Genomic DNA, 14217 nt, shown 5'->3' with positions numbered 1-14217 from the left:
TTTGAGCAGACAGAGGCATGGTTGAGGCAGCGTGATCAGTTGCGTCAGGTAGTGCACAACTTGGGAAGCCGTGTGCGGTACGAAGACAGCCACGGGTCGTCCCAGGCCTCGTCGTCGTTCCCGTGTCCGTCGACCGTGCGCGGGCCGACGTCGCAGTTCTTCCCAAGTGCAGGTAACGTACATATCTCTTTATAATTAGATTAAGTATTCCTATATATTTACTAATATCACATAAAGGATACGATCCAGCTACTACGTTCGGCCATACTGGAATGTTTAGAGGGACAGCACCAGTTGGCGGACCGTATCCAGGGATGGTACCCGGGCCACAGATACCGGTCTACACAGGTTAGTTTATGTTTCATATTTCGGTTTCTACATGTCATTACAAAATATACGAGCGTACGCTAACATCCACATTTTTTGCGTAGGATTCTACCCCGATGCGGGCGCCGGACCTTCTTCTTCCTCCTTTCGACCAGATAACGAGACCTTCACCTTAGACGACTTCGACAGCTTGTCTCTAGAAGAGCCTGCCGCGCAAGGTGACCCCGATGTTTTGGGTATTCACAGCTAGGAGGAGCACCATTTGGGATCTCTCAGCAGCAGACACCGCAGCCCCTTGCGCGTCCTGAGCGATAGGTGAGGTCTCCGGATGTTCTCACCTACTCCGAGGGCCATGTCCGTGCCCAACAGAGGGCTAAGAGGGCCCGACGCACTAGGGGTGATTAGATATATCTGATGTTTATTTGTAATGAGATAGCTGTGGACCGCTTATTTGTATCCGATGTTTATGATTGTCCTAGTTTACTTGTCATTTGTTTCTATAGATACTATTGATGTGAACTTGTTATGTTTGGGGGTTCCATAATGCTCGTGAAATAAGGGAAGTTCTTGCGATTTTTTTCCGTGATTTAATGAAGGACAAGTTAGGTGCAGTAGGAGTTAGAGGCCGAGATCCTGCCGACAATGAGGACGACTACACGCTCGAATATCGCATTCTATAGATACTATTGATGTGAACTTGTTATGTTCCGGCGATCACGGGTTTCCCAAATATCGCATTCTTTGCCCAGACATATGTGACCAAATAGCAGTGCCCTTCCACCATTTCAAAAAGATGTGACAACACGGCAACCACTCCAGTTTTTTTCATAAATTTTAAGGCTCAAATGACAAAGGGAATGGCGGCTAGGGCTGGTTTTTTTTCTGAATTTTTAGGCTCAAATCACAAAGGGAATGGCGGCATACGGCGGCGGAGGGGCCCCTGTCGCCCCCTCAACGGGCGACAGGCCCCTGTCGCCCGTTGGGGGGGCGACAGGCCCCCTTTTTTTTCTCCAGAGACTTCGTTGCAAATTTGGAGAAAAAAAATTACACTTTGGGCCTGTCGCCCTATGGGAGGGTGACCGGGGTATATTTTTGAAATTTTCCAAAACGGACATATATTTTTGAAATTTTAATTTTTTAAATATAAAAAAGAAAAAACCGCCAACGAGCTGAGATGACCAACGTTGTTGTCACAATTTCTCTTGTGCCCAGCTTGATCATGATTATTATGCCTTGTTGGTTGTTGTACAGGCAGGGGCAAAGAGGAGCAGAATCAAGCTATTGAAGCAGAGGCCAGATAAATGTATTGCAGTCCCCCACTCATACAAAAAACCAAACAAAGTTTCTCTTACAAGCACAGCACACCAATTAATGCAGATTACAAATATCAGATACATAGCTACGAGCACATTGCATTCTCGGCAGGCAGCATTGTATTAGCTATTACAGTACAGTTGGGATCACAGTAATAACACAAGGTAGAGTATATATGTATGCGCGTACAGGAAGCAAGCAAAGCACACACAGGAAAACAAGCTAGAATATGTCACGGACCGGGTGCAGCATAGCATTCCCTCCCCTCCACGGCCTGGCCTGGTCTCCCGATGTCACGTACAGATGGATTCGCAAACGTAAGGAGGGGTCAGTTAATAATGTGTCATTATAATTTTGGTTATGTATGCATGCATCCTCGCAGTGTATTAGCTGCTAGAAAGGGAAGGCGACCGAGAGGCTTACCGTCTGAGCTCAGCTGTCGCTGGTACGGGGGGTAAATTAAAGAAATGGCTTCGTCCTTCATGGAAAAATGACCTTCTCTGGAATGTGCTGGATCTTATGCCAATTCTCGTGCCCCTCTTCTCTACAGGTTGTACTGAGCGCGTCGCATGAATGGATTACAATCTCCCGAAGAGACTGGGGCAGCGTCGGAAGGAGCTCCATCTTATTGCATCGGAAAATATACAAAATCTGGAGCGACACGAGGCGCTCCATATTTTCTGGCAAGCGGTCCCAGTTGCAATAGTTAATGACGAGCTCACGCACATGAGTGGAGAGCTCGCTATCTTCAGGAATATATGCCAATAATGGGCTGCACTTAAAGAGCGCAAGTTTTTGCAGGCGCTTTGGGGCGTCTGGTTCCTGCCGACTCAACATCCAGCTAGGATACCTTGAACCCTGTAGTCGTAGATATCGAGCTCTACAAGATCGTTCGGGGGGCAAAGGCCCTCAAGTATCTCTGCTTCCACATCTGGGTCGTTGAAGGTATTATTATTACCGAAAAACAGCCGCAGTTTTGTGAGTCGCTCCTTGCGGGCTAGGTGAGCTTCGAGAGCTTTCTCTTTGCTTCTGACAATCCCAAGACCATATATCTCCAGGGCGCCCCGAAGCTTGTTTAGGTGCTTCAGCTCGTACCCTTGTTCCTTCTTTACTGTGAACGATGGCAGCGTTTGGAGTGACGTCAGCCTGCCAATGTTGGGGAAATCCAGCCTACCACTGACGATGTGCCGCAAACGGAGGAGATTAGCCATATTTTCAGGCAAACATATCGACATGTAGCGAGCATCTATGGTCTGCATATGGTAAAGCTTGCTAAATGTGCTTGGCAAAATCAACTTCATAGCGAAAATGTCAAAACCAAGATAACGTAGATGCTTCATCCGATCAACAGATGCTGGGACTGACATCACTTCTGTCCTCTGTTGTAGTTCAACGATCAGCACCCGCAGTTCCCTCATCCTCATGAACAAACAATCAAAGACTTCTTCCAACTCATCCATGGGCTGTTTTCTATCCGTACCTACTTTCCAGTGCTCCTTAATGATCAGGGTGCGCAATTTTCCCAAGTCCTGATTTTTCTCCGCCAAGACCTTTGCTCCATTGTTGGTCTCGATGAAAACATGGCGAACCCCTGCCGGAATATCTTTCGGCGAGCCATTCAGATCAATTCTGAGGAAATCACTTCCAGCAACCGTCTCTGCCAACTCGTGAAGCAGGTCATGAATTGTGAATGTCTCGGAGCCAAAGATTATTGTTCTTCGCACTTGAAGAAATGAGAATTCCAGTAACTCATCAAAGTAGCGATTGCCTACATCTTCCATTTCCTCTGTTGCATTACCCCCGGTGTTTACAAACCCTTGTGCTATCCAGATACGAACTAACTCATCTCGTTTTAACTTGTATCCTCTGGGGAAAGTGCTGCAGTATGCAAAGCAACGCCTGATGTCAGCACCAAGCTGCTGATAGCTCCACCACAGAGCTCCCATGGTCTCGTTCAGTACGACATCGTTCGCTGTTGTTTCCCAAAAACTGATCCTTGTATTCTTCCGAAGCTGCTCTCCTACTGTTACTGCTGCAATAGGTGAGCGGTGTAGCTTGTTGGCAATCTTGGTTCCAATCCTTTTATATTCGATTGTGCCTGGTCGTGCATGATGCATGAATAATTTTAAATAATCATTCTCTTCCAAGTCAGGTATTAAAATTTGCTTCTGAGCACCTAGAGCTGCAGCTGCATCTTCTCTTTGAGCTGTCACTAGGATTATGCTTCCACTTTGCCCAGCGTCAAGTGCATCAAGGAGAATATCCCGACCCTTCCGATTCTCATTATTGACCCAGAGATCATCCAGTACCAACAAGAAACGTTTTCCTTCCAAGTTTTTCTTCAGCTCATTATGTAGAGCTGTAACACCGTTGCTGTCAGATTGCTGGCCCTTCTTGATCTCGCTCAACATGTCACGAAATATCTTGTCTAGTCTGAAAGTCTTTGAGACATGAATGAACATGACAGTGTCAAAATGCTTGTCTTGGGCCTTCTTCTCGTGATCACAAACATATTGAGCCAGGGTAGTCTTCCCGAATCCTGTAATGCCATGTATGCCAAACACAGAATAAGGTTTACTGCTACTGGAGGTTGGTCCGTCAGCATCTGATCCCTTCCGAAGCATACTACATATATGCTCACGCTCCTTGTCACGACCGAATACCTCCCATTTAATGCTTCTGTGCATGTCGTCAGTCTCCTCCTTGTTAGTATCCTCTGCTACAATTTTGCTACTGCTGCTGCTATCCTGATTGAGCAGATGTGATTTCTTCAAGTCATTGAAAATATTTTCTATGTCCTCTATTCTTTTCCACAAGCTTTTTCCATCAATAGTAAGGAAGAAAAGATCTACTGCAATGTCATCCTCCTGCAAGGAACAAGCTAGTGTCAAATGATTATCCATGCGACATATTCCTCCAATGCTCCTAATTTATTAGAGAAAAGTCAAATTTAATCCCTCGAGCTATCACAAAAGTTCAATTTTCAACCTTCAACTATAAAATAGGATCATCAAACTATCGAAACCCGACAAGTTTTTGACCTTTCGGTGGTTTCAAAGCTGGTTTAGTATTTTTTTAAAAGAAATAAAAAATTATGGTAAGATCTAAAAATTAAAACTAATAAAAAAATAATGAAACTAATACCAAAATTTTCTAAAAATGTAATCTATCTATTATTGCTCTGATTGAATATTATTTACTTAAAAATGATAGGCATAACTACAAGCCAAAAAATATTAGGAATATTAAAAAAATGGATCAGAATAATTACAATTAGTAACGAGTAGAATGCCAATAGATAGGCTACATATTTAGAAAAATGTGTTGACACATGTTCTATTTAAAATGAATTTGTTATTTTAAACTTGGATATTTTAATTTCTACAAAATGAAAGACCACCTTTGAAACCACTCAAATGGCTTAATTTGTCCGGTTTTGACAATTGGAAGGCCTCCATCATTCCGTTTTGTAGTTGAAGGTTCAATATCGAACTTTTATGATAGTTTGAGGGTTTAAACTAAATTATTCCCTATTTATTATTACTACCCCATGCTAAGAATATTTGCCATCTTCTAGAATTTATGTACTCAAAGTTTTTACAAAATTACAAGTACTGTATTAAAATAAGTGTGTTCATATTGATTTGAAGAGCATGTAATAGTTTACTCGATAGCATTGCATTACGTGTCTATACTAAAAGGCACATCAATCAAAGAAAATTACTCCAAACTCGCATTTACATGAGCAAAAGGAGCATTCAGATCACTCTTCTTAGGTTTCATAAACTAAAGGTTAGGATTAAGTTCACCTTGATAGAGCCAGCACATCTACTCTCATTATATCATCATTATTTTGTCAGGGATATATTTTTTCCTATCCATCGTGTCACTTGCATTAAGTTTACTCTATAATGTACATACATGATCTGTATCCTACTAATGTAGAACAATTGCACCCGACTGAATGCAAAGGAAAAAATAAATCAATCTCTTTGACATAACATTGCAAGCAGCTACTTCACGCGACAAAAAAGAACTCGACGCCAAAATATTCCAAGCTACCTAACATTTTTTACAACATTGAAGAAGGGTTAGGACCTGTGGGTAATATAATAATCTTCTACAGTATTGATGTTGTTGTACTAGTACTCCCTCCGTTTCAAATTACAGTTCGTTTGGTTTTTTTGACCCCAAGTTTGACCACTCATCTTATTCAATTGTGGAAAATATCACTTCTTTTGTTTTGACTTGATTTATCAATTTAAGTTTTTCAAAAATAACTTAAATTTGACTATATTTGCAAAAAAAAATTGAATAAGATGAGTGGTCAAATTTGGGATAAAAAAAATAAACGAACTATAATTTGGAACGGAGGGGGTACCTTGAACTATAATAGCATAAGTGGGTAATTTATATGAAGATTAGGGGGTTACTTTAGTCTATTTTTATAATGGCAAAAGTGAATAATTTATTAGAAAAAAATAACAGATTCAATAGCTATTACGATTAGAGTTGCCGAATTAATGGCCGGATGTTTTTGATTTTTGTGAGAATTTATAAAATTTCTCTATTTATTTAGACTGTCTACCTAGGATCGTAGGTGATGTCATCTAGAGGCTTCAAAAGGAGCCTCCAATTAGTAATAGTAAGTAAAAAAGAGCATTCCGATCACTCTTGCATAAACGTTTTTTTGAAAGAACTCTTCCATAAACTAAAGATTAGGGTTAAGTTCACTTTGATGGAGTTAGCACATCTACTCTCATAAAAAAATGATGCCACTTTTTCTTAACACAAGTCTTTTGCAGATCAAATGGAGAACAAGAAAATTTCCACCAAGATCACGGTGCAAGCATGAATTGAGCTCGAGGATCAGATGGTACCTTGTTTGTTTTGTTGATGCCAACGACTTCATATGACCAGTCCCGGTAATGACAAGCAGCCACATACTTTTCGGCTAACCACTTCTGCATGGATTGACAGAGGGCCTTGATGTCGAGGGATTGTGACCAAGCACGGAGCCTCTGCATCACGGGATTGGAGTTGGAGGACCTTTGGGAAATTGGTATTTGCTCACCAGATCTGCATAGGGTGGCGCCCAGCCAGCAGAATCCCTTGCAGCGGGTGATGCAAGCGCCAACAGCCCTTGAGATCCAGCTGGGGCCGTCGTCCCCCTTGACTTTCTTCTCGATCCGGTGATAATCGACGAGATCCAGTGTGTCTTCGGCTTCGTACAGGATGGATTTGAGATCATTTTCTATTTTCTTGAGTGTCACGAGATTAGATTCAGATCCCTTGCCTTTCACTGCTCCCACCATCCTCTGCTCCTCCACTTTTGTCAGCGTCTCCTTGAGGCTTGGGATAGTGTCGATCTCCAGCTTCCGAAGCTTTCTTGATATGTCAAGGGAGAGATTGGTAAAGAACTTGTTCACAAGGAAGCTGAGTATGGGTGACAGCATCCAGCCCATGACCACGAAGCCCCAGTCCCCTGCTGCAATTTGCAATGGACTTGCCATGGATTGGAATGCTAAGCTCTCATGGAGAAGGACAGGGGAAGAGGCTGGAAGAAGATGACGGACGGGGCGAATGGTAGTGACACACACTAAACAACTAGCTAGATAGGCATAATGATGAGAACACACCACTGCTCTTTTTCAGAGAGAGAGATGTTAGATTTAATTAATCATAAATAGGATTTTAGCTTAGTCTAATCATGATCACTAATTACTTAATGCGGAATTAATTAGATTAAATTAACCAGAGCTTCTTGAATCCATGAACGCCTCTGAAATTGTAGTAGTAGGGCCGATGACTGATGCAGATAAAATAGACTTAATCTTCACTATTGGAGAGATTTAGATCTCTCTGTTGATGAAGTTCTTGACGAGCAGCAACTCCTCCTTGTGCATACCACGAAGTAGATGAGGAACAGCAACTCCTTGTGCCTGCCACGAAGTAGATGAGGAAGTCGCGCTTCCAGCCCCTCCAGCGCTCTAATTGATTGGTGTTTCGCTAATCGCGAGATTAACTGATTAGGGTTAGAGAGGGTTCCCCTCTACCTCATATTTATATACAGCACTGTGGGACCGGGGCCGACTTATAGATGGAAACGTTAGGTGTACCTGCCAATCACGGTACATGACTTATTTGGTATGTTATCTCTAATTTGGGGAAATTATTTGCCATGCAGATCTAGGTTGTTATCCTGAGATCACAAATTTCCAACATTCTCCCACTTGATCGAATGGTTAACAACTTAGGTTCGCTTTAAACTTATGTTCACACTCAGTACAACAGTAAGACCGGACCAATGCGTCGTCAGTAGTATTTAATTCACTACCGGGACTCCATTACCCACAGTTCACTGCAATACCTCGATAGAACGCTTATTACTTATTTGGGAATGATCATGTATCCAGAATCAGGTCCAAGACCGTTCACAAATCCCATACTTAATTTCGCGAAAAATTAAATGGGATGAGTGACAAGTCTTGAATAATATTTGCTAGCATAAACTCAACTTATTTCTTTAACTTTAATAAGTTGATCCTGGGACCTTTCTTTCACAACATAATATTTAGTCATCAGTAGTTTAGACAACATCAATAATTATGTTGTTACTCGAATGAATACCGCAATCATAGCAGTATCAATTTGCTGTCCATAAACTTAACACCGGAATATAATTCTAAAGCTTGATAACTTAAAACATGCCTTATGCAATCTCAATTTTTCATTATGCCATGTTTGCTTAGAGCTCTCAATATTATTGCTCTTTTCTGCAAGAATGAAGGACATAATCTAATGTGCACTTTTACATCCATACACTCTTACAGAACTCTTAGCTAAATAATTTATAATAAACAAGCATGCTATGGTGTCTTGTACATTATCCAATGGACCTCTTTTGGATAATATTAAACACATAAGGATTTCCGGCTTACAAATGAAAAGTCAATCACTTAGAGACTCATGCATAACCTTCAAAAGATTGAAGCATAAGGAACGTCTTCCTTAACTTTATCTCAACTTTATTCTTAGGGTATTAGACATAATTTGCTAATAGAACAGCATATCTTAATATTTATTCTTATTGTATCACTTTAGACAACTCACATCTCAAGTGATGATCCTAACACTTTCTTGGTCCAATCTTAGTGTACATTGATGCCCAAAACATAAGAGGCTTTCACCAAGATTACTTTAAATTTAATTTAATGATGATAGGAAATCTCACAATATTAGTAGCATATTCTAATCGCCACTTTACTTAGTAGAGCATCATCCACTTAAGTATTAGGATAGTAACTTTTCCACCTTAATCTCAGTACATACCTTTATCCATGAACATTTAATCATGGTAAGCTATAAGCTTAGTATTTTTAATTTTCTTTCGGAATCATGATCATGGCAAGATACTAATTTGATTCCATCATAAATTTATACTAAAGCTCATAGACTCAATTTATGGCCTCCTTTATAGTGACCTTCAAAACGAATGAGGTCATTCTTTTATGCCAACATCAACCGTTATTATATATCACATATTCATGTTGGGATTAATCAACTTATGAGAATCCTCAACAAAATATATGGTAGCTTAAGATGGAGGTTTACTTAACTAATGGCATGAGTTAAATATTATGAGATTCTGCTACTTGAATCATCGATGCGGGGTAACTAAGCCCACATCTCTCCAAATCATCTCTTCCTCCTTTGTGAGCTCCCACTGACTCCCACTAATCTCTGCATTCTTTTAAGAACACAACAGTTGAAACAACAACTGATCTTTGCATTCCTTTAGAAACACAATAGTTGAGACAATTATAGTGGTAGAAATGGTACCCCTCAGACTTATTAGGATATCCATAAATGGTAGCTCATCATGACATAAGTTCTTTATCTTTAGTATACCATTGATCAATTTCCTTTACTAATCAAGCTCACACCAGCGATGGCTAGAAATGAACAAGAGCAGCAAAGTTTATGGTCAAATATTTACCAAACAGCGATGGCCAGAAATGATAAATATAAGCCATACTTCAAAAGTCTCGAGCTTCATTGAACTAGTCAAATAGCGATGGCTAAAATGAACTAGAGCAACAAAACTTTGTGAACATGTATCCATTAATCAGCGATGGCCAGAATAATGAATAAAGTCACACTTAATTTTATTTGAGACAATTGGCTTTATGGAGTAATTCTCCTGTCACAATGGGTTTTTTTTTAGCGTTCTCCATCATATTCACCCATTATATGAGCCGATTTTCTAATTCAACCTTTTGAATATCAATCTTTATGGGCAAATAAAATATGGTGATAACTCTTTATAGTCTTACATCTAATGACTGGAGTATCTCTCATTCTTATGAGACATTACAACTGGAGTATCTCTTATACTTGATGAGACATTCCAATTCTCCCCTTCGAAATGTGATTTAACTAATAATATCACAATTTCGACAAGGTCTCATCAACAACTTATTGAAGCATTACACAATATGCAAGAAATAAATAAAATAATTCCTTGACAAGATAGCAAAATCAACAATGATGATATACTTATTATCTCAAAACTTAACAATTGTTCAGAATCACTTATTACTGAAAAACAAATATGGCTAAATATATAAAACTAATGCGAAGCATTTAACATCTTCTTCATCATCATCATCATTAAATTTTGCTCCCCTTGAACTCCCCTGATCTTATGGGTTAGACTTAATGACCTACTGGGAATGCATCTCAATCAATCCACCAAAATTTAGGGGAAACTTTAACTTAAAAGAGCTTATGAGACAACTTTATTATCCTTCCTTTGCACTTGATGATGTGACTCACATAACTTATATCTTACTGGAGTATCCACATTTTGAGCACGCTTATTATAATTTTACTCCACATTTTGAGCACGCTTATTATAATTCTCTAGTAGAGAAGCCATAAGATATGACACCAGCAAATCATCAGAGATGAACCTGCCAAGTGCTTTCAACTCAGCAGCCATATTGTACATGCTCTTAATGTGTGTACTTAGTCCATTGTGCCCATCATAACGCGAGGTAGACAGCTTATTTATGAGGAAATTGGAATAATTAACTTTAAAACTTTCCTCAATGGTGTTCATAAACTCCTTCACACTTAGTTCACTATCACCCTTCATATAAGGAAATGCTCCCCTTATGGCATGTGAGATCGAATGTTTTATAACTAATTTTGCCAATTCGTTGGATTTTTGTCATTTCTCCAACTTGGAGTTGTACTCCCTTAATTGCTCATTATGATTCTCAGTACTTATAGAAGGATTAACAGTTTTATCCTCATAAAGTGCGTAATCAAGGTCCAGAACCTTGAGAACAGCATGCACCTCTTTATTCCGCTTGGGAAAATTGGTGCCATCAAAGGGCTCAATGGTGCTTAGCAAGCGCTCATAATTCACTGAAAAATCATAAAATTGAAGTCTCAATAATCTTATACAATAAGATGCACATAAAAGCACAAGATTAACCCTACGATGGTCTGATTAAAATCATGCCATAAGTTTCAATTTGCATCACCGATGGGGAAAACAAACGAAACTTATCATTAACTCATAATTAAAACAACGATGGTCAGAATTAATTACAAGTGTACTCTAATCAAACTTCTCGATGGTTCGATTTGATTAGAGAGCATCTTAATTGTACATGGTGGAAAATATATAATTTTTCAGCTTAAACAATGCGAACTAATGCAATGTTCATCAGTAAAGCATAATGGAAACATTAAGGCAAATACACTTATTTTGGAATTTTAAACTCAAATTTAAACAGTGAAATAACACATAAATCATGAAGAGATCAAATTTCACTGTAAATATAAAGCTCATAAACCTTAAACTTTGCTTTATATAATTAGTGCATAAAACATCAATAAATTTAATTGCACTAAAATGATAAGGCTCATTAATCTATAGATATAAGGCTCATCAATCTATATATTCTTTCTCATTTAACAAGCACATCTGACATTATGAAATTAATTGTGCTTGAAAAAACAAGACTCATTAATAGCCCAAAATTGAACTCTTTATTAGTGATAATTTCCCACAATTATTCTTAAATTAATCTTATAATATTAAAATTATGGGAAATAACACTATTCATATTTGAAATGTCTATTGTTTATAATTTCACGAATAAAATACTTATGAGCATTAAATAAACATAAGACTAGTAATTATAAGTGCAACAGTAATTAATGAAAGCCTTAAATATAAACAGTGAGGAAATAAAACTTAAATCCTTAAAACAGTAAATACAAAGGTTTTAAAACTTAAATTGGGCTAAAAGCTTATGAAACAAGTCCAAAAATCCCTTTTCGCATGCAGCCCAGTAGAACCTCGGCCCAGTTCGGCCCAGACACCGCAAACTGTAACTGCGGAGCAATCTCAGTCGTCCGTCAGATCCGAGGGTCACAAACTGATCTGACCTCGCATAAAACGGAAGATGCTGGTCTGAACCCTAATCCCAGCGTCACTCCTTCCCTGCTTCTGAGCACAAGCCGCCGCTCCTCATGGATCCAGCGCCGAGCACTATCTGCTCATAGGGCCGGCCGCCAGCGCCCCTCATGCGCTGCTGCCTGACGCGCGCGCGGGCCCCGCAGCAGAGGTCCGGCCGGCGCTGCCCCTGATCCAGCTCATCTAGGTGGGTCTCGGCGCTCTGTCCCCGGCCGCAAGCGCCGCGCCACGCTGGGGTCCGGCCGCTGCTGTTCCTCATGCAGCACGCCGCACGTCCCTTGCTGGCTGGGCCCGCAGCCCGAGACGACCACCGCCTGGAGCGCCTGCGCAGCCTCCTGATGGCCGTGTGCTTCGCACGGGCCCAGCGCCGCCTCATGCGCGGTACTGTGCTGGCCGCCGCCGTTCTGCGGCTCGGGCCGGCCGGCCGCCTCGCGGGCCCCGCAGGCCGCTGCAGGCGCGGGATCCTGAGGCCGTCGCCTGGTGAGTGCGTGCCCCCCATGCTGCTCATGCGCCGAGTGCCGCTCATGCGGGTCCCAAGGGCCGCGCCTCCTGATGCGCCGTCGCGGGTCCTCCCGCCAGCGCCGCGTGCGACCGAGTCGCGCGCGGCACCGTCGGGGCGTTCTGCGGTGGTGCTCGCTCATAATCTGCGGACCAACTTATGGCCGCCACCAAGGTAAGATCTTAATCTTAGGGTTAGGGTTAGGGTTCATGAGGATTTTGGGGATTTCACTTATGCGATCTGAAATTTCGCTTTCCCCTTCCTTCTCAATTGCTTACTGATGCAATCAATTGCATGGTTTTGGAGTCTAATTTTGCGGAATAAACATGATCAGGGGCATAATTTAGGGGAAAAATCATTAGCCAAAACCCTAATAACATAATTACTTAATTTAATCATAAATTAAACTTAATCTAATGCATTACTTAGGCATGATTTATCTAATCCGAGACACTTACCATGAGCAGATCAAGATTCAACTTAAACTTGACCTAAACCGAATTAGATTAAATCTAATTTCGTAATCAAAAACATAATTAACCATGGTTTAGATCTAATCATGGATGATTAATACATAAAGCTTTTCTGCAGCGACTAATTGCATCTAAAACTTAATTCAATATTAACTGTGCCATAAGATTTAATCTGCACAGTCATATGCATCTTAAACTGACAACAACAGAGGCATGAACATGGCTTTTGAAGAAGGTAGATCGTACATGAACAGATCCAATCAGAATATTAGGATCATGAGATAACTAAGATGGCTGTGATACCGATTGTTAGATTTAATTAATCATAAATAGGATCTTAGCTTAGTCTAATCATGATCACTAATTACTTAATGCGGAATTAATTAGATTAAACTGACCAGAGCTTCTTGAATCCATGAACGCCTCTGAAATTGTAGTAGTAGGGCCGATGACTGATGCAGATAAAATAGACTTAATCTTCACCATTGGAGAGATTTAGATCTCTCTGTTGATGAAGTTCTTGACGAGCAGCAACTCCTTGTGCATGCCACGAAGTAGATGAGGAACAGCAACTCCTTGTGCCTGCCACGAAGTAGATGAGGAAGTCGCGCTTCCAGCCCCTCCAGCGCTCTAATTGATTGGTGTTTCGCTAATCGCGAGATTAACTGATTAGGGTTAGAGAGGGTTCCCCTCTACCTCATATTTATATACAGCACTGTGGGACCGGGGCCGACTTATAGATGGAAATGTTAGGTGTACCTGCCAATCACGGTACATGACTTATTTGGTATGTTATCTCTAATTTAGAGAAATTATTTGCCATGCAAATCTAGATTGTTATCCTGAGATCACAAATTTCCAACAAGAGAGAGAGACGTGAACGGTGTTGGCCGCCATTATTGAATGACCACTGCTTCGACCAAGAGTCCACCAAGAGATGCGCGCCGTCTGAGCGCTTTTCAGCTATGTATTCTCTTTTTTTTTGAAAGACTTGTGTAGCGAAAATGGCCTCTCATGCCATATTTCAATATAATGTTTTGGCGATTGATGACACATGCAACACTTGAACTAATGTGGAGAACATATGGATGGAACCAACCTATTTGGGT

The 14217-nt window shown here is 40.7% G+C and overlaps 1 protein-coding gene across 1 annotated transcript; it reads right to left on the bottom strand.

The window, feature by feature from the left end:
- Positions 1-2121: 2121 nt before the first annotated feature.
- LOC120645979 (putative disease resistance protein RGA3) lies at positions 2122-7299 on the bottom strand. Its single transcript, XM_039922680.1, has 4 exons — positions 6522-7299; positions 4283-4508; positions 2492-4180; positions 2122-2387 (listed from the first exon to the last, which is right to left on the bottom strand). The coding sequence occupies exons 1-4, from the start codon at positions 7152-7154 to the stop codon at positions 2122-2124; spliced, it is 2814 nt and encodes a 937-aa protein (XP_039778614.1). The 5' UTR covers positions 7155-7299.
- Positions 7300-14217: the final 6918 nt, after the last annotated feature.

This window comes from Panicum virgatum, chromosome 8K, assembly GCF_016808335.1.
Source record: "Panicum virgatum strain AP13 chromosome 8K, P.virgatum_v5, whole genome shotgun sequence".
NCBI lineage: Eukaryota > Viridiplantae > Streptophyta > Magnoliopsida > Poales > Poaceae > Panicum > Panicum virgatum.
Note: the sequence above shows the minus strand (reverse complement) of the source record. Positions and strands in the feature narration are given on the sequence as shown.

Bases quoted from the DNA above. Each gene is read 5' to 3' on its own strand.
- LOC120645979 (XM_039922680.1), bottom strand. From the start codon at position 7,154: ATGGCAAGTCCATTGCAAATTGCAGCAGGGGACTGGGGCTTCGTGGTC. The intron at 4,509-6,521 runs GTACCATCTGAT...TGTTCCTTGCAG, and splicing joins GCATCAACAAAACAAACAAG to GAGGATGACATTGCAGTAGA. The intron at 2,388-2,491 runs GTATCCTAGCTG...ATATTCCTGAAG, and splicing joins CTACGACTACAGGGTTCAAG to ATAGCGAGCTCTCCACTCAT.